Genomic DNA, 23,878 nt, shown 5'->3' with positions numbered 1-23,878 from the left:
TCAGTATGATATGCTTGGTTATGTTATGGTTCAGTATGATATGCTTGGTTATGGTATGGTTCAGTATGATATGGTAAAGAATGCTCTGTTTGCTGCTAAGGTATGCTTTGTTTTTCCTTCCCAGCTGAGATACCAGCATGGCCTGTCCACTCCAGACCTCCGTCAGACCCTGCCCAACCTCAAGAACTTCCTGGAGCACGGCCTTCTAGTCCGATGGTATGTACTTGTATAAGTGCACTCTCATTCTCTCACTGTCTTACTAGGCCACCCCACATAGCACTTTTGCTCTCACTATCTCTTACTTTACATATTTTTTCACTTCAGATGGTTTCAGTTGAAAGTATTGGTGAATACAGCAGTGTATGTTTCTTAGTGGTTCTTCAAAACCAGCCGAAGGAGTTCAGAGTTAAACTCCACATGCGTTTGAACTTACTGTGTTTGTGTGCAGCTATTTCATGGGGTCTGATGGATGTCAGACATTCATTCAGATCTGCCGAGCCTCAGGCCGCAGACATTGAATGACGCCACCATAGAACCTGAGAATCAGTCCATAGTAGAGGCTTTCTCAGACTACAGCCGCCAGTTCAACCATCACAGAACATTGACTTGAATGGGAATACCTGTTCTAGTAATTCTAATTCTATGACTCCAACCATCCAGCACACGGCCCTATAAAAGGGGAAATTATCTTCTTTGATCTGCTCTGCTCTCCCAGGGTCAGCAAAAGGGGAAAATGTGTTTTACAACCTTAATTGAATAACCTTTTGTTTTGAAAGGAAAGAGGCCATTTTAAAGCAAAGCAATTGAATCCTCCATATCCTCCTAATGGGAAGTGGAAGCCCTTAATAACCCTTTACACTCATGGGAATTGTCCTATATGGATAGGGCTAAATTGAACTGTTTGTAACAGAAGAAATATGAAAAGCAGATGCATAACCATGGTAGCAATTGAAAGGGAACAGTTTGGAGATTATGGGAAAGTTATTAATCCAAAGGTGAGGACACAACAGTTCACCTGACACAAGACTGAATCCAAACATTACACTGTTGATTTAATGTGCATTTTACATTTACTGAACTTTTTGCTACATTTGTTGATAACGAAATCTGACAATACTCTGGATACATTCAGTAGCATGATTAGAATATTCCTGTGACAATGTGGGTAGGTGAAACATAAGACAAACATTTCTTACAAGGGTATGAGTGAGAGGACTAACTGGTGTCTCCAAGTGGCCACACACCTCTACAAAGTGTCTTCTACTATAAGGGGCTTTTTTATGCTCTCCTAGTTGTGCCGTTGAGGAGCTAGAGCAAGCACACACAACCCTGCACCCTCGCCATCACACAATTGGGGTTTCTATTTTAACAAACCTAACGCAATGGTAAATCTAAGGGCTCTATTTTAACAAACCTAACGCAATGGTAAATCTAAGGGCTCTATTTTAACAAACCTAACACAATGGTAAATCTAAGGGCTCTATTTTAACAAACCTAACACAATGGTAAATCTAAGGGCTCTATTTTAACAAACCTAACACAATGGTAAATCTAAGGGCTCTATTTTAACAAACCTAACACAATGGTAAATCTAAGCGCAGGCGGTAGCGCTATAGGTTCAGGCATGTGTCAGAAATATTATAACTATTTTCATTATCACAATTATCAGTGCACTTGCTGGCGTTGGTGCGAAAGGGCTGGGTTTTGATGAAACAAATAGTTGTGGATTAATCGAGGCTTGGCCCCTTATTAGAATGTGCTCCATGGCAAAATATGTTGCTTCAAGTTGTGGATATATCGAGGCTTGGCCCCTCACTGGTCAATCAGAATGTAGGCCTATCTTTGCTAAATACGTTAACTTGAATCCATGTGCAGTCCACGTTTGTTCTAAGTAAATGTCATGGCTTCAATAGCATTCATACTGATATTGGGCCTAGGCCTACCTGAAATTCCAAATCAAATCAAATTATATTGGACACATACACATATTTAGCCGATGTTATTGTGGGTGTAGTGAAATGCTTGTGTTTCTAGCTCCAACAGTACAGTAGTATCTAACAATACACACATCTAAAAGTAAAAGAATGGAATTAAGTATGTATAAATATTAGATTGAGCAATGTCGGAGGGGCTTTGACCAAACTACAGTAGGATAGAATACAGTATAACATATGAGATGAGTAAAGCAGTATGTAAACATTATGTAAACATTATTAAAGTCACTAGCATTCCATTATTAAAGTGGCCAGTGATTCCAAGTCTATGTATATTGGGCAGCAGCCTCTAAGGTGCAGGGTTATGTAACCGGGTGGAAGCCGGCTAGTGATGGCTATTTAACAGTCTGATGGCCTTGAGATGTTGTTTTTCAGTCTCTCTGCTCAGCTTTGATGTACCTGAAATTGCAAACTGACGTGCTTTATAACAGCCGAAAATACAGCCCTTACTATTCGATCAATCAAATGTATTTATAAAGCCCGTTCATAGATGACCAGCAGGGTCAAATAATAATAATCACAGTGGTTGTAGAGGGTGCAACAGGTCAGCACCTCAGGAGTAAATGTCAGTTGGCTTTTCATAGCCGATCATTCAGAGTCAGCAGGTGCGGTAGAGAGAGAGAGAGTCGAAACAGCACGTCCGGTGAACAGGTAAGAGTTCCATAGCCGCAGGCAGAACAGTGGACTGGGGACAGCAAGGAGTCATCAGGCCAGGTAGTCCTGAGGCATGATCCGTGGTCAGGGAGGGAGGTAGAAAGGGAGGGAGGGGAGGGAGTGAGACCCTAGCCCCCCTGTCCGGCAGCTGAGACAGGAGGTCGGGAGCCACTGTGTCCCCGACCGACGATACCCCCCCGGACAGGGCCAACCAGGCAGGATATAACCCAACCCACTTTGCCAAAGCACAGGCCCCACACCACTAGAGGGATATCTAACAACTTACTCCCCTGAGACAAGGCTGAGTATAGCCCACAAAGATCTCCCCCACGGCACGAACCCGAGGGGGGCTCCAACCCAGACAGGAAGTTTACGTCTGTGACGCACCCCTCCTAGGGACGGCATGGAAGAGCACCAGTAAGCCAGTGACTCAGCCTCCGTAATAGGGTTAGAGGGAGAGAATCCCAGTGGAGAGAGGGGAACCGGCAGGCAGAGACAGCAAGGGCGGTTTGTCGCTCCAGTGCCTTTCTGTTCACCTTCACACCCCTGGGTCAGACATCACTCAATCATATGACCTACTATAGAGATGATGTTGTTTCCGCAATTAAAACAGTCCATTATAAATCGTAATCTGAGTCAGGTGGGCATCATTTGAAAGTTATAAAATACAATATTACAGTGTTAGGCTTTCACAATGCAGTTCAGGGAAACAGATCATCATTTTGGTGTGCATAGAAAGGAGTCATGATTGCATTCAGGTGCTTGTGCTGCAGCAAATTTCCTTCACAATAAACAAACAAAGGCTCATTCTGTTCAGAACAACCCAGGGTATAACGCCATGTCCTCTTATAACTGTACATCAAACAGAGTGATCATAAACATTGACAGTGTATATTACATGAGTTTTATGATTTGGGATGTGAAATGCACATTTTGTATGACATCAAAGTTGTATTTATTATAATCCTCAAGGTCTTGTCTTTCAAAATACATTGAGTCCTCTTAATCGAAACCCATTCAGAGCTGCGAAGCGCAGACCCTGAGCTCTGACCGGCTGTCTGTCAAAACCCATTCAGAGCTGTGAAGTGCAGACCCTGAGCTCTGACCGGCTGTCAGTCAAAACCTATTCAGAGCTGTGAAGCGCAGACCCTGAGCTCTGACCGGCTGTCTGTCAAAACCCATTCAGAGCTGTGAAGCGCAGACCCTGAGCTCTGACCGGCTGTCTGTCAAAACCCATTCAGAGCTGTGAAGCGCAGACCCTGAGCTCTGACCGGCTGTCTGTCAAAACCCATTCAGAGCTGTGAAGCGCAGACCCTGAGCTCTGATATCATGTACATCATTTTACTGTTCACCCTAAACAAATGTAGGTGTTTATCAGTGCCCAAATCTGCCATTTTCAACCAGTATACTGGTACGAGTATAAAGGGTTAAGATAGAGGAAGATATATGAAAATGGCTGACCTGGCGGTGTGTCGTGAGGCTTGGGAGTGGAGTTCGGGGATTCCATGACTCCTTTCCTCTGGGTTCTGGGGCCCCACTCCACTGCCAGACAATGAGGCCGCAAATCAAATCAGATTTTATTTGTAACATGCACCGACACAGGTGTTACCTTACCATGAAATGTTAACTTACAAGCCCTTTAACCAGCAATGCAGTTGTAGAAGTAGAGTTAATAAAATATTTACTAAAGTATGTCTTTTTTTTTTATCAATCAAAAAGTAACACAATAATTGTACACAGGGGAACTAGGGTCCCACTGTGTTGACTCAGGTGTCCCTTTCTGAGGACCGTAAAAGTTCTGTTTCTGTCTCCGGAGCTGGCCATGTACACACACACACAGGCGCACATACAGACAGGCGCTTACGCAACATGCACCCATGTGCGCACATACACACAGGCGCTTACGCAACATGCACCCATGTGCACACACACACTACATCACCAAAAGTATGTGGACACCTGCTCGTCGAACATCTCATTCCAAAATCATGGGCGTTAATATGGAGTTGGTCCCCCCTTTGCTGCTGTAACAGCCTCCCCTCTTCTGGGAAGGTTTTCCACTAGATGTTGGAACATTGCTGCGGGTACTTGCTTCCATTTACTCACAAGCATTAGTGAGGTCGGGCGATTAGGCCTGGCTCGCAGTCGGCGTTCCAATTCATCCCAAAGGTGTTCGATGGGGTTGAGGTCAGGGCTCTGCAGGCTGGTCAAGTTCTTCCACACCGATCTTGACAAACCATTTCTGTATGGACCTCGCTTTATGCGTGGGCCTTCCCCAAACTGTTGCCACAAAGTTGGAAGCACATATTGAAATGGAAGGAGTATCAGACCACTGCAAATCTACCAAGACCTGGCCGTCCCTCTAAACTTTCAGCTCATTCAAGGAGATGACTGATCAGAGATGCAGCCAAGAGGCCCATGATCACTCTGGATGAACTGCAGAGATCTACAGCTGAGGTGGGAGACTCTGTCCATAGGACAACAATCAGTTGTATATTGCACAAATCTGGCCTTTATGGAAGAGTGGCAAGAAGAAAGCCATTTCTTAAAGATATCCATAAAAAGTGTTGTTTAAAGTTTGCCACAAGCCACCTGGGAGACACACCAAACATGTGGAAGAAGGTGCTCTGGTCAGATGAAACCAAAATATAACCTTTTGGCAACAATGCAAAACGTTATGTTTGGCGTAAAAGCAACACAGCTCATCACCCTGAACACACCATCCCCACTGTGGTGGTGGCAGCATCATGGTTTGGGCCTGCTTTTCTTCAGCAGGGACAGGGACGATGGTTAAAATTGATGGGAAGATGGATGGAGCCAAATACAGGACCATTCTGGAAGAAAACCTGATGGAGTCTGCAAAAGACCTGAGACTGGGACGGAGATTTGTCTTCCAACAAGGCAATGATCCAAAACATAAAGCAAAATCTACAATGGAATGGTTCAAAAGTAAACATATCCAGGTGTTAGAATGGCCAAGTCAAAGTCCAGACCTGAATCCAATCGAGAATCTGTGGAAAGAACTGAAAACTGCTGTTCACAAATGCTCTCCATCCAACCTCACTGAGCTCGAGCTGTTTTGCAAGGAGGAATGGGAAAAAATGTCAGTCTCTCGATGTGCAAAACTGATAGAGACATACCCCAAGCGACTTACAGCTGTAATCGCAGCAAAAGGTGGCGCTACAAAGTATTAATTTAAGGGGGCTGAATAATTTTGCACACCCAATTTTTCAGTTTTTGATTTGTTAAAAAAGTTTGAAATATCCAATAAATGTCGTTCCACTTCATGATTGTGTCCCACTTGTTGTTGATTCTTCACCAAAAAATACAGTTTTATATCTTTATGTTTGAAGCCTGAAATGTGGCAAAAGGTCGCACTGTACCTGTCAGCACGGGGTGTGACTGAAAAAGCCGCATCCACTAATTTGAAGGGTTATCCACCTACTTTTATATATGGTGTACATGGTTTTGTTTCCGTCTTGAGAGCCTGCCTTACCCACACACACACACACACACACACACAGTGCTAGAACATTCGTCAGGGGTTGGTGTCTGGCTGCTCACACTAAGCTCAGACTGTCTGTGTGAGAACCTTTAGTCTTAGCAGGCCATAAGTTCGGTCCTCGTCACAGGACCCACATAGTTCTCCCCTCTAACCGACTCAGACAGTAGGTACTGGGGGACCGGAAGGTGGCCTGACTCTGGGACTACTTTCAGTAGTGAAACACTGAAACAGGGAGGACATGCATTCAATTCTACTCTCCTTTTGCATGGGACTTATTTTATTGACCCTCCTCACAACCGTATCACTTCCAGTTCTCCCAGCCTTAAAAAGCCTCAATTTAGATACTATTTCCAGCGGAGGGGCCAAGCGAATGAAATATGGACGCATAAAAATGCTGTGTGGCAGCTGCAGGGAGTTAACCGGTAGACTGAGAGGGAGAGAGGTTTGATATCCGTTCCCCTCTCCTCCCCTCTATACGGGGCGAGGACATGTCCAAGGGAACCGTTTCCATCCATGAACTGTAGAGATGTTTCCCCCTCTGTATATTGCTAATTCAACATGCACAATAAGCTGACTAGGAGGGATTCTCTCATGCATGGGTACATGGGATTTATCCAGGGTACTTCATTGGGAAATATATGGGTGTGTTTAGGGTTTGTACTTTACAGGAGACTGTGTGTCTTCTTTAATGTTTCTAAACGGATCCCTTCCTACTAAAACAGTTGCAAACAGAGTCTAGACTTCTGTCGATCTCAGTACCACTGTAGAGACAGGTGTATAGAAATGGAAGGGCTTGTGAAGGGCTTGTTAACCTTGTCCTCTAATGTTACAGAACCAAGCATGTGGATAAGGGAGCCAGAGTGAATGCTAAACTAAAACCGAGGGACTGAAAAGACAGTGTTAAACATTAGACATTACCAAAGGCAGTTCTACTTGCTTTGTAAATGAAACCGCCCCCCAGAGATTTTGAAGAACCCCCCCCCCAAAACCCCTGGTGAGAGAACAGTGATAACAGATGTAAAGCTGGACCCCCCCCCCCATCTGCCTTCAGTTATTTACTGATACTAATCAGTACCAGTACTCCTGACCATGTTATTGGTGATTTGGTCTGAACCTGCTTGGTTGTTTCTCACACACACAGACACACAGACACACAGACACACAGACGGAGGGACTGAAGGAAGAAAGGAAATGTTTAGCCGTGTGTGACTGACAACCAAACAGGTTCAGACCAAATCACCAATAACATGGTCAGGAGTACTGGTACTGATTAGTATCAGTAAATAACTGAACATGCATTGTGGTGAAGCTGTTAAATGTCATCATACAGCACAGTAGGTGTTTCTTTATGCGGATATTATTGTTCCAGGAAAGGGATGGTAATTGTTGAGATAGTAATAGCAGACGCCTAATGTTGGGGAGGAACTCATGCAGTATAATGAATCAAATAAAACGAATGTGCTTGGATGAGTATGAGCATTCCTACACAGATCGACGCACGCACACACACTTGGCTGTGAGTTGCAGGGTGTGGGTGTGCATGTGTTTTGTGCGTGTGTTTTCTGTGTTTTGTGCGTGCGTGTTAGCTGTACAGTGGTCCCTATGGATGAGATCACCTCTGGAGGAACGCTCCTCACCACCAGGTCTCTCTATGAATCAGACACCCCAGTCCAGAACAGACCTGCTCTCCTTTGTGTCGCTGAGACGCAGGGTACTGTACTAACCACGTCAGCCGATATCATTAATAGTTGTGATATTGCATTGACTCCCGACAGCTATTACCTTGTATTGAACAGAATGTAGACAAGAAGTCACACTATCTGTTGTACTGTGAGACAGTGTGGGATACTGTAGTTCTCACCTCTGTTTGGAATGGGTTGCTATAGCTAGGCTATGGCTTTATCTCTGTGCCATACAAAACTGCTGAGAATAAAGTAAACTACAATGTAGTCACTATTGACAACCGTGTTGGTGTTTATACTATCAACTTGTACAATATGTTGTACATGCTGTGCTATGGTGATGTGGAGACGAATGTTAAGTTCTCCATCATCAAAGGGCCAGACTTGGAGACAGGAGATGTTCACTTAAATTCCCCTCCACCCCCCGTAGTGAGTATTACAATATTTCTGTTATAGCATTTGGTTTAGTAGTTCCTGTGGGATTTTCAGTTTCAATGACATGAAAGCCTGAATCTTATCTGACATTGTGTGTTTTGGCTCTGATCACGGGTCCTTAACAGGAATTGGATATGAAAAGAGCTATGCCTTGAAGTTGAAATGAGGCCTGTCTGAGGATAAGACAGCGGAAAATGTTTGGTTTAGTAAATTCCTGGCCTACCTGGAATATCCAGGGCTGAGACTGACACTGCAGAGAGGAAGAGAGACCCGCGTTAAAACAAACATGTTGGGGGAGAAGTGGGCATATCTGCTGCTGAACCCACCAAGTATGAGCCTAATGGTTTAGGCAGAGGGCTCAGGTAGTGTTTATGTGGTGAAATCATTGACAAGGAAGTCCACCAGTGCTTGGAGAAATAGTCAAACTTAATGATGAGTTAAAACGTCCAAAGTGGGGCCTCCCGAGTGGCGCAGTGGTCTAAGGCACTGCATTGCAGTGCTAGCTGTGCCACTAGAGGTTCTGGGTTTGAGTCCAGGCTCTGGTCACAACCAGCCGGTCACAACTGCTCTGCCATCAGATGTGCTGCATAAAAAAATATTATGACCGTGCATTGCAGGAAATTTGTCTGGGCTAGCCTCAATCACCTCTCCTTCCAACCCCGCAACCCCTCATCCTCTCTACTACACTCTTGATTAAGGTGCTTAATTTGACAGATGTTGAAAGGAACCAATTTGGAGGGGAACTTAATGTAACAAACAAACGTGCTCCAAACAAGAAATTCTCTTTTATCCAGGCCAGGGAAATTGTGAAATCTAAACATTCCCAGAGAAGAAGAAGTGGCCATATGTTTTACACAGTCTGGTTGTATATCATATTACTGTGTTTCTGGGACGAGGCCGAAACACATGTAGGCATCTGTGTTGGCCAGCTATCTCCTGGGTCCAAACCTAGGTTCTCCTAAAGCGGACAAGGATTTCTGTGTGGTAGGGGCACTGGGAGAGAGCCAGGGAGAAACTAGAAGGCCTGATATTAATTCAAATCAGAGATGGGATCAGTCTGAGCTCTTGCCCCGAGGACATCATTCAGTGAATAACGGACTGAATGCAGTCATTAGCTTGTTATAAATTACGGATGGAACGTTTGAAACTCGTGGTTTCGCTCGTTGGAATGATAATTCAGTTCAAAATCAGTTCAAAATAATAATAATATATACACTACCGGTAAAAGGTTTTAGAACCCCTACTCATTCAAAGTTTTTTCTTCATTTTTACTATTTTTTACATTGTAGAATAATAGTGAAGATATCAAAACTATAAAATAACACATATGGAGTCATGTAGTAACCAAAAAGTCTACAAATCTAAATATATTTTATATTTGAGATTATTGAAAATAGCCACCCTTTGCCTTGATGACAGCGTTTCACACTCTTGGCATTCTCTCAACCAGCTTCACCTGGAATGCTTTTCCAACAGTCTTGAAGGAGTTCCCACATATGCTGAGCACTTGTTGGCTGCTTTTCTCACCCCGAACCACCAACTGACGACCGCAGTCAGCTTGCAGGCACGCCACAAGGAGTTGCTAGAGCACGATGAGACAAGGAAATCCCGTCCGGCCAAACCTTCCCCTAACCTGGACAATGCTGGGCCAATTATGCACCGCCCCATGGGTCTCCTGGTCATGGCCAGCTGTGACATAGCCTAGGTTCAAACCCAGGCTTAGACCGCTGCGGTCGGTAGGCCTGGGAGATCTGTTATTATTGCCGACTTCCAAATCGTCTCAACACACTCCAGAATGATTTTGTTTAAGAGTTCACAGATACAAATCACTAATGGCAAACCATTTGTCTTGGAGAAAACTGATCAAGAGTTTTGAACAGCATGTTGTTTCTATTTGACTCGGTTTATGGGATATATCGTCGTTAATGGCCAATGTGAAGGCAATTGCATTAGATGTTTTCTGATAGACGGTGAGTAAGTACAGCACAGGACATTCCCAGTTTTGGCTCAAAAGAAGAGCACTCATGCCAGATTACTGGCATCTACTCCTTATCTATTTGCTTTACCTTGCATGAATGTTTGACCTCATCTTATGTGTTCCTGTAAGTGCCTTATTAAATGCTGTCCATGAGCTGTAATTATCATCAGGTATGACATTGGCCATCCACTGTGTGATTGTGTGTGTACTCTACGGGTCCTCCTTTATAGAGCGGTCTGTAGACTGGGTGAAAACCGCTGTCTTGTCTCATGACTCCCTCATCAGGAATGAGCCGTGCACGTGTGGGTTTTTAAACCCTGTGTGTGAACCCTGCATCAATGCCCTGTGCTCTACTGTCTCCACAGGGGGTAGGGGCCACAGTCAGGACCCTCTTTACAAGCTACCATGTGTTGAGTCCTGAAGCATTCCATCAAACAGTTAGGCAATGACCAGTCAGTCGTGTTTGAAACATCCCCTGGCAAAGGCCTTTATGTCCTCTGTGTGTGTCCTGCTGTCACATGCTAGACTAGACTATCTAACAGACAACCAGGCATCTGATACAGGGACACCACCCCATTAAGCCATTTAACTAGCCAGGATCACTTACCCAGGCTCCTCTGTTCTCTAACCAGCCACAGGTGGACCTCTAACAGCACAGGGGCCCAATTTCACCTTTGACCATGAGATATGCCACCAATGACTCCTCATACCTGAATGAACAGGTTAAGTATGGCTAAACAGGGTGGTGACGTTGGCCTGGCTATGGCCCCTTTGTTAAGTTAATTTACAGTTGGGGTTAGCATGGGACGAATGGGGGTTGCGGTTTACAGATGAGATCTGCACTGCCACGTCCGTTATCTGTTATTCCCCAAAAATGTATTGAATACTTTATAGGAGGCATGCTGTGAGCTTCCACTCTTTATAGGAGGCATGCTGTGAGCTTCCACTCTTTATAGGAGGCATGCTGTGAGCTTCCACTCTTTATAGGAGGCATGCTGTGAGCTTCCACTCTTTATAGGAGGCATGCTGTGAGCTTCCACTCTTTATAGGAGGCATGCTGTGAGCTTCCACTCTTTATAGGAGGCATGCTGTGAGCTTCCACTCTTTATAGGAGGCATGCTGTGAGCTTCCACTCTTTATAGGAGGCATGCTGTGAGCTTCCACTCTTTATAGGAGGCATGCTGTGAGCTTCCACTCTTTATAGGAGGCATGCTGTGAGCTTCCACTCTTTATAGGAGGCATGCTGTGAGCTTCCACTCTTTATAGGAGGCATGCTGTGAGCTTCCACTCTTTATAGGAGGCATGCTGTGAGCTTCCACTCTTTATAGGAGGCATGCTGTGAGCTTCCACTCTTTATAGGAGGCATGCTGTGAGCTTCCACTCTTTATCGGAGGCATGCTGTGAGCTTCCACTCTTTATCGGAGGCATGCTGTGAGCTTCCACTCTTTATCGGAGGCATGCTGTGAGCTTCCACTCTTTATAGGAGGCATGCTGTGAGCTTCCACTCTTTATAGGAGGCATGCTGTGAGCTTCCACTCTTTATAGGAGGCATGCTGTGAGCTTCCACTCTTTATAGGAGGCATGCTGTGAGCTTCCACTCTTTATAGGAGGCATGCTGTGAGCTTCCACTCTTTATAGGAGGCATGCTGTGAGCTTCCACTCTTTATAGGAGGCATGCTGTGAGCTTCCACTCTTTATAGGAGGCATGCTGTGAGCTTCCACTCTTTATAGGAGGCATGCTGTGAGCTTCCACTCTTTATAGGAGGCATGCTGTGAGCTTCCACTCTTTATAGGAGGCATGCTGTGAGCTTCCACTCTTTATAGGAGGCATGCTGTGAGCTTCCACTCTTTATAGGAGGCATGCTGTGAGCTTCCACTCTTTATAGGAGGCATGCTGTGAGCTTCCACTCTGCAGGGCCCTGCTGTCACATGAGCTGAGCAAATGTTTTTTATGTAATAATGGGGAGTGATTTGCAGTGGGCCAGCTGTCTGGGCTCTGGATCAGGAGGGGGAGAGATGAGATCAATGCAGAACCATGTCCGATCAGAGAGGCCTGGGGGTTGGGCAGGGGAGGGGGGCCTCCCTCCCTCTCTCCATGACCCTCGTTGAATGTGAAAGACTTATGAGCATATCCATCAACTCTTTCTTTCTCTCCCTACCTCCCTCTCTCTCCTCTCCCACAGTGACCGGCACCATGTCTCCAGCTCCATCCCGGTCCCGACAGGAGCCAAGTCTCAGCTCAGTGTCTCGGCTGCGTCCGAAGTGGGCTTCCCCACCCACACCAGCTCTCCAGATCCGGGCTCACTGAGGAAAAGGGCCAGTTCCGAGGCAGACGAGCAGAAGTACAAGTCCTCCCCTCCTCCCAGCTACGACACGACCATGTCCATGGACCAGCCCCAGAGTGCACCGCCCGACCCCAAACCCTCCCCCAAGCACTTGTCCTCCTCCCTGGACTCTAGCATTGACCTGGCCAAGACTCTGGAGGTTCAGGGACCAGCCCTGGGTGAGGGAGAACGAGAGGTAGAAAGAGAGGTAAAGGAGGTTGTGGAGGAGCAAGAGCAACAGCCCTCCAGCACTACTACAGGAGGCTCAGATTCCCCCACTCCGGCTGGAAGCACCACCAGTGAGCAGCATGCAGACCATACCATGAACGGCTCCGTAGTGCCAGGCGAGGGGCTGGGGGGGCCCGCAACAGGGCTAATGTTGACCATAGCATTAAACCCAGAGATGTGCTGCTCAGTGGAGCAGGCAGAGGAGATTATGGGGACAGAGGCCACAGGCCTGGGTTTAGGGATGGGCCTTGTGGATGGGGCCAGGCTGGAGGACTACCCCTGCATCCCCGTGGAGCACGCCGTGGCCGTGGAGTGTGACGAGCAGGTTCTGGGCGAGCTGGATGCCGCCGGCTTCGAGGAGTTCTCCCGCCGCATCTATGCACTAAACGAGAACATGTCCAGCTTCCGCAGGCCACGCAAGAACTCTGAGAAGTGAGGTCCTGTGGGACCTTAGGGGTGAGGACAGGAGTCACATGGCACATGAGTCAGGGACATGAACATAGTGCAGGGGGGGGGGTCCTGTGTGTGTGCTTTGGTGTGATTGTCCCTCTCCCCAAGCAGCAATAGAAAAACAAACATAGGCGCTACATTATCTGGAATGATGACCAATTTGCACTTCTTCTCAAAAAATATTTCTATAATCCTTTAAATGAAATAAAGCGAATGTTTGTGATTGAAACGCTTCCTGGGCCTTCTTCTTTCAGGGTGCATGGCAGTGTTGTGAGATGGAGAGTGTGTGTGTGATAACTACACACATAAAATGCATCCTTCCTTGAAGTAAGCAGTGATCTAACATGAGTGGGTTCATGAAAGCTATAGTGGAGTCCCTACTTGTACCTGTGCAGTCCTGCTAAATCAGTAATGACTTAAAGGGAATGAGGAAGGAAAGGTTCATTAGAACAGAGCCAAAGCCTTCAGCATGGCTGACAGAGGAAATGACTTACAGCAAAGACCTATCTGACCTCTGACCTCTGTCACCTATTAGGAAACCGACCAGTCACTAGGCCAGGGCAGCTTAGACCGTTGGCCCAATCAGATACTCCATAACTGTTACACCTTGCACCTCCAGGTCCATCAACCCCACCAGCCATTGGACAGGGCTGCCCTGTCTCTATCTCCAGGGGCCATCACTGTTCTGTTCTGGTTGAGTACGAGAAGAGAAAAGAAAAGAGAGGAGCGAAGCAGGCAGGCTTGAGCTCATGGCACATGGCAGGGATACAGTGCAATTTTTCTGGCTTTCTCCTTATTTGACTATTTTAATAAGCACCATTGATATAAGTATTCATATGAAGTCCAATTATACTGATATTATTCAATAGACCAAATCATGAATGATGTGTACTGTATGCTGTTGAAATGTTGCACTCAGGCCCTACATATTAATGACACATAATGACCTTTTTACATTTTAGTCCGCTTCTCTATTTTGTCCGCTTTCTTTTTCTTTTCCCTGTTGAGCCACTTTTTGTTTTCTTGCGTTGGTGTCCATTGGCCACTATGTGTGTTATTTATGTCTCTTTGTTTGCTTGTTTTAAAGGAAATCATGGTTTCTCTTTTCCTCTCATGGGCAGTCAGTCATTCATTCATATTGTCAAGTGTTAATGGTCATCAGCCCTGGGTTCAAATCTTTCAAATACGTACATATAATCTGGATCTAACTGTGTCCCCTCTGGAAAGGACCAGAGATCCCTGTAGACAGAAGCTGATATGGACAACTGATTTGCATACTGCCCACCGTATACAGCATAGATGGACTCGCAACAAGCCCCCTAAAAACATCCCATTTTTGGGGGGGGGGGGGGGGGTGTATTATGATCAAGTACTGTGGTGGATGTTGAAATGTATTGTATTTAAAATGAGAGATTAAACCATTGTAGGTCATTTCCTTTAAATGCTATACAGCATGTGACCTTGTACATAGACTTTTGTATGGAGAGTTTTTTGTTAATAAAGACTTACAGTCCAATAGCATGGATGTATGTAGCCCCGTTTACACTGTGGTCTACCTGTGTTTGTTTCAGAGGTGTGCGTGCGTATGCCTTTTATTTAACCTTTATTTATCCAGGTTAGGCTCGTAATCTCTTGTAACATAACTGGTATTGTAGCATCTGTCAACAGACTGTGAGATAGGACAACTTACAAGTAACTTTGTTCTGGTGCGCTGATTTCTTGTCACTGATCCTTTGGACAAATCCCAATTTCTCTGGTGTCCGCATCTTTTCAATTTCAGAAGGGGAAGGAACATTTGGCCCATAGGCTTGCCTGTAACTTGCAAAGAGATGGAGTTGAAGCTACCGCTCTGCCCCAGAACATAATCAAGCATCTGATGCAATTCTCAAGATTTTAGTTCTGGCTTTCTGAGATTAGGCTGTGTTTAGACAGGTAGCCCAAATCTGATATTTTTCCCCACTAATTGGTCTTTTGACCGATCACATCAGATCTTTTCACGTCAGATATTTTTCAGGGCTGATCTGATTGGTCCCAATTAGTGAGGAAAAAAACAGAACTGGGCTGCCTGTCTAAATGCAGCTGTTGAAATCAAACCTATTTTGTATGAGAGACCAATGCATGTGTGCATGCACGTGTGAGTGCATTATTGAGTCAGGGATGGTGTGATTGTGAGTGTATATATGTTTGAGTGTAAATTAATGAGTGTGGTGTAGTTCTGTCAGCAGGATAATGATGCAGTCAGTCAGGCAATCCAGTCCAGTCCAGCCCTGTCCTCTGGCTACCCCTCAGTCCCCCTTCTGGATCACACACGCACACCTCATTAGCTAGAATTGAAGCTGCAAACACTCTCACTTGTTCTAAACGAAAGACTATTCCATCTGCTTTTCAGTTAGTTTTATTTAAATCGCCAGATATCCAAGCCTCTATCTTTCATGGAGAGAAATAGGAACCCTTTATTAACTGTCGTTCAATGGTTATGTCTGCAGCCAAATGTCTTCAGAATGGGATATAAAGAAGTCAATGAAGTTGCATTTTGTAAGAGCTTGTAAGGCATGTAGATTAGATTTGTCTTTATTAGGTAACTGTATCATCATAGCTAATGTACCAGATAGTGGTTGGTTGGTTGCAGTTTAGCCAGCAGATCCGACACCTGACGCTTGCTTACAGCTGCACAACAGGGTCGGACAGGCGGTTTGTTTAAATGAAGACACCACGGGGCCGGTGCTAGCTATGGCTCGGAAAACACCTCAATCCAGAGATGAAAAATGGTGTTGACTCTGAATTGTCCCATTATCCCAACTGTTAAGGCGAGAAGATTGAATGAAAAACTGACCTTTTCGTCCTCGTGCTAGGTAGCAGAAGCCACAGCATCAATTTATGAATGGCACTAGAACGTGCGTTGAACTACAAAGTATAATCCAAATAAAATCCCAGTGCGGGAAATGGCTTAGAATATGTTCAACTCTCCCAAAACTATGATGCTCGTCAGAAGTACAGTAATCCATGTCAGTGTTGTGAAGGGTGCAGTAACTAAGGCAATAAACAGCCACACACTAGAACATTGTTGTTGTCTTTCAATAGTTGACTTCTTTGTTGGAGCTCCAAAAACATAACTGGACCCTGTAGCAACATGAGTTCGATGGCACATACTCAAATACACTGACGCACACAGGTTTCTGGAAAAAAACTAGCAGTTGTTTAATCTTCTCGGTGTAACAGCTGGGATAATTGGACAATTCAGAGTACAACGCCATTTCTTATCTCTGGATTGAGGTACGTTTTCCAAGCCATATCTCGCGCCGCCTCCACGGTGTCTTAATTTAAGCAAACAACCTGTCCTACCTTGTAGTGCAGCTGTAAGCAAGCATAAGGTGTTGGATCTGCTGGCTAGTTGCAGCTGTGAGGTGAAGAGATGACCAATGAGCACCTTAAATTCCAACCATTCCAGCCAAACATCCCACGGCATAAAGGAAATCAGTGTATGCCCTATCCATAGCTGACATACATTCATAATGGAGCCATCAAAAGTATTTTTAAGAAGGAAAGGAAAATACAATGGTTACGTAAGAACTCAACCGACATTCCTGCACCCCATTCGATGGTCGTGTGGAGGGAGGGGCTTTCAGGTTCAGCGGTCTTGTCCTTAGAAAGCCTTTCATCTGTAATTGAGTTAAATGACCAGAGAGGAGGAGACAAGGAAAGGACTTGATGTTTTACATATCTATTTTCTTTTTTCTCATATCTTTCTACTATATCTCTATGATTCGATTAACAATTCAAGACATGACTTCATACTGAAACAATATACTGTACCTCTACCCCCCTTCCTTCTCTTTATTCTATATTTAGCTTTTAGGAACTTACTTAAACCTCTTTGTTCCTTTTAAGACACGAGACGACAAATAGTTCCCTCCATTTTGTACTACCCAAGTCATGTCCCTGTTCGATTCTGAGGTTATCCAGCCAGTTGTGTCATGCACTTTTAGTCTACTCCACCCTGACAGACCGCATGGCTCAGGAAACTAATATGTCCTCTGGTCATCTTTTAAAGAGTTACATGACTGATATCGTCTTGCAATGAATCTATCCTGCCCGTTTGAGGCCCTTCATTACCACTGTAGGAAATAACCCAAATAATCTGGGTAACCTAATAACACATCTCAAAAGAACTGCATTGGTTTGCTCAAATTGGGTTACAAACAACTGGATTCACTTGTTCCATACATCCTGGGAACCATATAGATATGTGAGTATTCAGCTACTACAAATACACTATCCTATCTGGATGACCTCACTGTGAACTGTTGAACATGTTAAACTGTTTGGAATGTACAGTCGTAGCAAAAAGTTTTGAGAATGACACAAATATACATTTTCACAAAGTCTGCTGCCTCAGTTTGTATGATGGCAATTTGCATATACTCCAATTTGCATATACTCCAGAATCAGATGAATTACAATTAATTGCAAAGTCCCTCTTTGCCATGCAAATGAACTGAATCCCCCAAAAAACATTTCCACTGCATTTCAGCCCTGCCAATAAAGGACCAGCTGACATCATGTCAGTGATTCTCTTGTTAACACAGGTGTGAGTGTTGACGAGGACAAGGCAAGAGATCACTCTGTCATGCTGATTGAGTTCGAATAACAGACTGGAAGCTTCAAAAGGAGGGTGGTGCTTGGAATCATTGTTCTTCCTCTGTCAATCATGGTTACCTGTATAGAAACACGTGCCACCATCATTGCTTTGCACAAAAAGGGCTTCACAGGCAAGGATATTGCTGCAGTAAGATTGCACCTAAATCAACCATTTATCGGATCATCAAGATCTTCAAGGAGAGCGGTTCAATTGTTGTGAAGAAGGCTTCGGGGCACCCAAGATAGTCCAGCAAGCGCCAGACCATATCCTAAAGTTGATTTAGCTGCGGGATCGGGGCACCACCAGTACAGAGCTTGCTCAGGAATGGCAGCAGGCAGGTGTGAGTGCATCTGAATGCACAGTGAGGCAAAGACTTTTGGAGGTTGGCCTGGTGTCAAGAAGGGCCGCAAAGAAGCCACTTCTCTCCAGGAAAAACATCAGGGACAGACTGATATTCTGCAAAAGGTACAGGGATTGGACTGCTGAGGACTGGGGTAAAGTCATTTTCTCTGATGAATCCCCTTTCCGATTGTTTGTGGCAGCTGGAAAGAGTAGACAATGTGAGGGCTACCATCAGTCCTATGTCATGCCAACAGTAAAGCATCCTGAGACCATTCATGTGTGGGGTTGGTTCTCAGCCAAGGGGGTGGGCTCACTCACAATTTTGCCTAAGAACACAGCCATGAATAAAGAATGGTACCAACACATCCTCCGAGAGAAACTTCTCCCAACCATCCAGGAACAGTTTGGTGATGAACAATGCCTTTTCCAGCATGATGGAGCACCTTGCGATAAGGCAAAAGTGATAGCTAAGTGGCTCAGGGAACAAAACATCGATATTTTGGGTCCTTAATTCCATTGAGAACTTGTGGTCAATCCTCAAGAGGCGGGTGGACAAACAAAAACCCACAAATTCTGACAAACTCCAAGCATTGATTATGCAAGAATGGGCTGCCATCAGGATGTGGCCCAGAAGTTCATTGACAGCATGCCAGGGCGGATTGCAGAGGTCTTGAAAAAGAAGGGTCAACACTGCAAATATTGACTCTTTGCATCAACTTCATGTAATTGTCAAAGGCCTTTGACACTTATGAAATACTTATAATTATACTCCAGTATTCCATAGTAACATCTGGCAAAATATCTAAAGACACTGAAGCAGCAGACTTTATGAAAATTAATATTTGTGTCATTCTCAAAACTTTTGGCCACGACTGTACAGTGCATTTGGAAAGTAGTCAGACCCCTTGACTTTTTCCACGTTACAGCCTTTGGATTAAATTGTTTTTTTCCACATCAATCTACACATAATACCCCATAATGACAAAGCAAAAGCAGGTTTAGAAATGTTTGCAAATGTATTTTTTTTAAACTGAAATTATTACATTTACATACAGTTGAAGTGGGAAGTTTACATACACTTAGGTTGGAGTCATTAAAACTAGTTTTTCATCCACTCCACAAATTTCTTGTTAAACTATAGGTTTGGCAAGTCGATTAGGATATCTACTTTGTGCATGACAAGTAATTTCTCCAACAATTGTTTACAAACAGATTTTCACTTCATCATTCACTGTATCACAATTCCAGTGGGTCAGAAGTTTACATACACTCGGTCGTCAGTTGAACAGTGTTTCCTCCCACACATTGGTGCATCTGGCTTCTGGGTTAAGCGAGCAGGTGTTAAGTGCGGTTTGGCGGGTCATGTTTTGGAGGACACATGACTCGACCTTCGTTTCTCCCGAGCTCGTTGGGGAGTTGCAGCGATAAGACAAAATCGTAATCACAAAATAGTTTTTTAAAAGAATGATGGGGGGCCACTATGTTCTTGGGGACGTTCAATGCTGCAGAACTATTTTGGTCCCCTTCCCCAGATCTGTACCTCGACACAATCCTGTCTCTGAGCTCTACGGACGATTCCTTTGACCTCATGGCTTGGTTTTTGCTCTGACATGCACTGTCAACTGTGGGACCTTATAAAGACAGGTGTGTACCTTTCCAAATCATATCCAGTCAATTGAATTTACCACAGGTGGACTTCAATCAAGTTGTAGAAACATCTAAAAAATTATCAGTGGAAACAGGATGCACCTGAGCTCAATTTCGAGTCTCATAGCAACGGAATACTTATGTAAATAAGGTATTGTTTTTTGGGTATCATGCATTTGCAAAAATTCTAAAAACCTGTTCGCTTTGTCATTATGGGGTATTGTGTGTAGATTGATGAGAAATATATATTTTAAAATTATTTTTAGAAAAAGGCTGTAACTTAACAAAATGTGGAAAAAGGAAAGGGGTCTGAATACTTTCCGAATGCGCTGTATGCACAAGTTTATGCACAAGTTTATGCACAATTATACGACAAAAATATATAACATGCAACAATTTCAAAGATTTTACTGAGTTACAGTTCATAGAAGGAAATCAGTCGATTGAAATGAATTAATTGTGCTCTAATCTATGGATTTCACATGACTGGGCAGGGGCGCAGCCATGGGTGGGCCTGCAGGTGATGAAGCCGTATGTGGAGGTTCTTGGTGTGGTTACACATGGTCTGCGGTTGTGAGGCCGGTCGGCTGTATTGCCAAATTCTCTAAGACGAGGTTGGAGTTAACTTATGGTAGAGAAATGAACATTCAATTCTCTGGCAACAGCTCTGTTGGACAGTCCTGCAGTCAGCATGACAATTACATGCTCCCGCAAATCTTTATGTGGCGTTGTGTTTGTGTGACAAAACTGCACATTTTGGAGTGGCGATTTATTTTCCCCAAAACAAGGTGCACCTACGTAATGATCATGCTGCTTAATCAGCTTCTTGATATAGAGAGATTTTGCTAGAGAGATTTTGCTAGAGAGATTTTGCTAGAGGTTGATTTTGCTGGGAGTTCATTGCAGAGAGTTGGTATGTTTTGTGAGTTTGTTGCTCAGATAGAGCTTATTTGATGTCCTTTGTTTCTTAGTTTGTTTGTGAAATTGTTTAATATTATGTTTCATTTGTTCCCAGGGGGAAAGGGGAAGGCACCTTGGGAGTGTTTAGGCAAGAGGCCCACGGGCATACATATACCCGTAGTATATTCACTGTCTAGGCACACTAGGTAAGACCTGGGCGGACCACCCCCTGTATTTTGGTTAGGGCACCAGGTGTTGCTAAATTAGGTAAGTAGTGGGTAGGCAGGTAAGATAGGAGAGGGGTGGGCTTTGAGATTTACTTTCTTTGCTTTGGTTCCGTCCAGCCCCTTTTCCCCATATTACCGTGTAAAGGAATAAAGTCCTTGTAAACGGTACCACATTCTGCCTGTTGTCATCCTTACTCGCACCTACAGTCCATACCTTTTTCGCTTCACGGAGAGTTTAGTTGTAGCAGGGTGTTGCGTTCCCTCTTCATAGAGGCGTGCGTAACACAGTTTATGAAACATCGGACCAACACTTTACATGTTGCATTTATATTTTGTTCTGCATAAGGGAAAGGGGATGCAGATCAAATCAAATGTATTTATATAGCCCTTCGTACCGAGTATAGCCCACAAAGATCTCCGCCATGGCACAACCCAAGAGGGGGCGCCAACCCAGACAGGATGACCACATCAGTGAATCAACCCACTCAGGTGACGCACCCCTTCCAGGGACGGCATGAGAGAGCCCCAGTAAGCCAGCCAGACTCAGCCCCTGTAATAGCGGACCAAACTAATGCACAGTACACTGTGGCCTGAGCCAATTATCACTTTGTTTTCTATTCTTTTTAAAAACATGTTTTAATAAGATGAAGTCGGAAGTTTACATACACCTTTGACAAATACATTTAAACTCAGTTTTTCACAATTCCTGACATTTAAACCTAGTAAAAAAATCCCTGTTTTAGGTCAGTTAGGATCACCACTTTATTTTAAGAATGTGAAATGTCACAATAATGGTAGAGAGAATGATTTATTTCAGCTTTTATTTCTTTCATCACATTCCCAGTGGGTCAGAAGTTTACATACACGCAATTAATATTTGGTAGCATAGCCAAATTTTCTATAGGACTGAGGTCAGGGCTTTGTGATGGCCACTCCAATACCTTGACTTTTTGTCTTTAAGCCATTTTGACACAACTTTGGAAGTATGCTTGGGGTCAGTGTCCATTTGGAAGACCCATTTGCGACTGATGTCTTGAGATGTTGCTTCAATATATTCACATAATTTTCCTCCCTCATGATGCCAACTATTTTGTGAACTGCACCAGTCCCTCCTGCATCAAAGCACCCCCACAACATGATGCTGCCACCCCCGTGCTTCACGGTTGGGATGGTGTTCTTTGGCTTGCAAGCCTCCCCCTTTTTCCTCCAAACATAACGATGGTCATTATGGCCAAACAGTTCTATTTTTGTTTCATCAAACAAAAAAGTATGATGTGGATCTGTCTTTTTTACATTGTACTCTAAACTCAGTTTTCTTACTTTTATTTGTAAGTTTTTGTTGTACCTTTTTATGGTTTATTGTTTATTGCACTAATGCAAGCACTTTTATATATGTCCCTCAGTGTTTTCTGTGTCCAGGTCTTCATAAGGCTGTTTCCTATTTCCGCAATTCTATAAACTCTCTGTCTCACTGTTACAATGTGTCTGTCTACTTTCGACCTAATCCTGTACAGGTGCCTCAGACACAGAGCTGGGAATGTCAACTCAGCCAATCACAGCGACACTAGAGTGGGGGATGATGTCGCCTTAGGAACCCAGGTAAGGAGTTGTGACTTAATATGGTCATGTACAGGTGTATGCTCTGTTGTAGCAAGGGGAAATTGGTATCCGTACTGCAAAGGCTCTATGTAATGTGTACTGTATGGGCGAATAGAAAGCTTGATAGAGCAGGGAGAGTGAGCTGGCCTCATTCTATCCTCCCATCTGTAAACCCATCTGTCTATGTATGTGTGAAACGTGGAGCACAGCTTGAGAGTTCATAATGGCCATTGTGTTAAGTCTGCTGGGCTGTTCACCATCAGTGCCACCTCGCAAAATACACACTGTCCAAATCAGTGCACAGCTCGCAAAATACACACTGTCCAAATCAGTGCACAGCTCGCAAAATACACACTGTCCAAATCAGTGCACAGCTCGCAAAATACACACTGTCCAAATCAGTGCCACCTCGCAAAATACACACTGTCCAAATCAGTGCACAGCTCGCAAAATACACACTGTCCAAATCAGTGCACAGCTCGCTTTATAGCTGTGTGTTTGTCTATATATGGATTAATATGGGAATACCCCTTCCCCTCATGGTGTTTCCTACACGTACATTACCAACACACATACAGAGCCTCGTTTAAAACAACGGCAGTTTGTGGGAGCATCTATAGAAAACTCCATTCCAATTGCTCCATTCCATCAACATTACTTCAATGTCATAGAGTTGAATGAAATGCAGCTAGAGTGTAGCCTACTGTACCATTGTGTGTAGTGATTGTATGAGTAATGCTATTTGCCTCGCCCCATCAACAGTCCATTTAAGGCTAATCTGAGGTGATGAGAATGAGATGAGAGCTTGAGTCAAAAATCACATCTGGCAGGTGTTCAACAGTATAGATTTAAGTTGACAGAGAGAGGAATGTGGAGTGGAGTTTTAGTCATTAGTGAGCAGATACCTCATACTGGGACCATAATTATTTATAGCTGGATTATAGTCATAATACAAGGATAAGGGGAATAGGTTACAAGTATTTAGGGAAAACGCTCTGCTCCGGTCCCCATGTCTGAGAAATAGTTCAAGTTTGATTATTCGTCATATACACGTGATATATGTGAAGTACACAGTGCAACAAAATGGTGACTTCCAGGTTCACCTCTCGACAATGCAACAACAATAACAAAGTAATTACGGAAATAAGGAGAAAATATAAGATCAATGAAGGAACATTTGATAATATTGTTTGCAAAAATATACTAAAAGAAGGCATCCCAGCCTCTCCTCTCTACTCCTCTCCTGGGGTCTGGACTGTGTGAGCATGTCTAGG

General features: G+C 44.2%; 1 protein-coding gene across 1 annotated transcript in view; it reads left to right on the top strand.

The window, feature by feature from the left end:
• LOC109872862 (UV radiation resistance-associated gene protein) overlaps nucleotides 1-14,791 on the top strand; it is a 131,529-nt gene extending 116,738 nt beyond the window's left edge. The window contains exons 14-15 of the mRNA XM_020464242.2: nucleotides 125-216; nucleotides 12,432-14,791. Of these exons, the coding sequence (XP_020319831.1) occupies nucleotides 125-216; nucleotides 12,432-13,236 (897 nt within the window). The 3' untranslated portion in view covers nucleotides 13,237-14,791. The remainder of the gene's footprint in view (nucleotides 1-124; nucleotides 217-12,431) is intronic.
• The last annotated feature ends 9,087 nt before the right edge of the window (nucleotides 14,792-23,878 follow it).

The sequence above is a fragment of the Oncorhynchus kisutch genome, linkage group LG28 (assembly GCF_002021735.2).
Source record: "Oncorhynchus kisutch isolate 150728-3 linkage group LG28, Okis_V2, whole genome shotgun sequence".
In the NCBI taxonomy this organism is placed as follows: Eukaryota; Metazoa; Chordata; class Actinopteri; order Salmoniformes; family Salmonidae; genus Oncorhynchus; species Oncorhynchus kisutch.
This window is presented reverse-complemented; position numbering and strand designations above follow the sequence as displayed.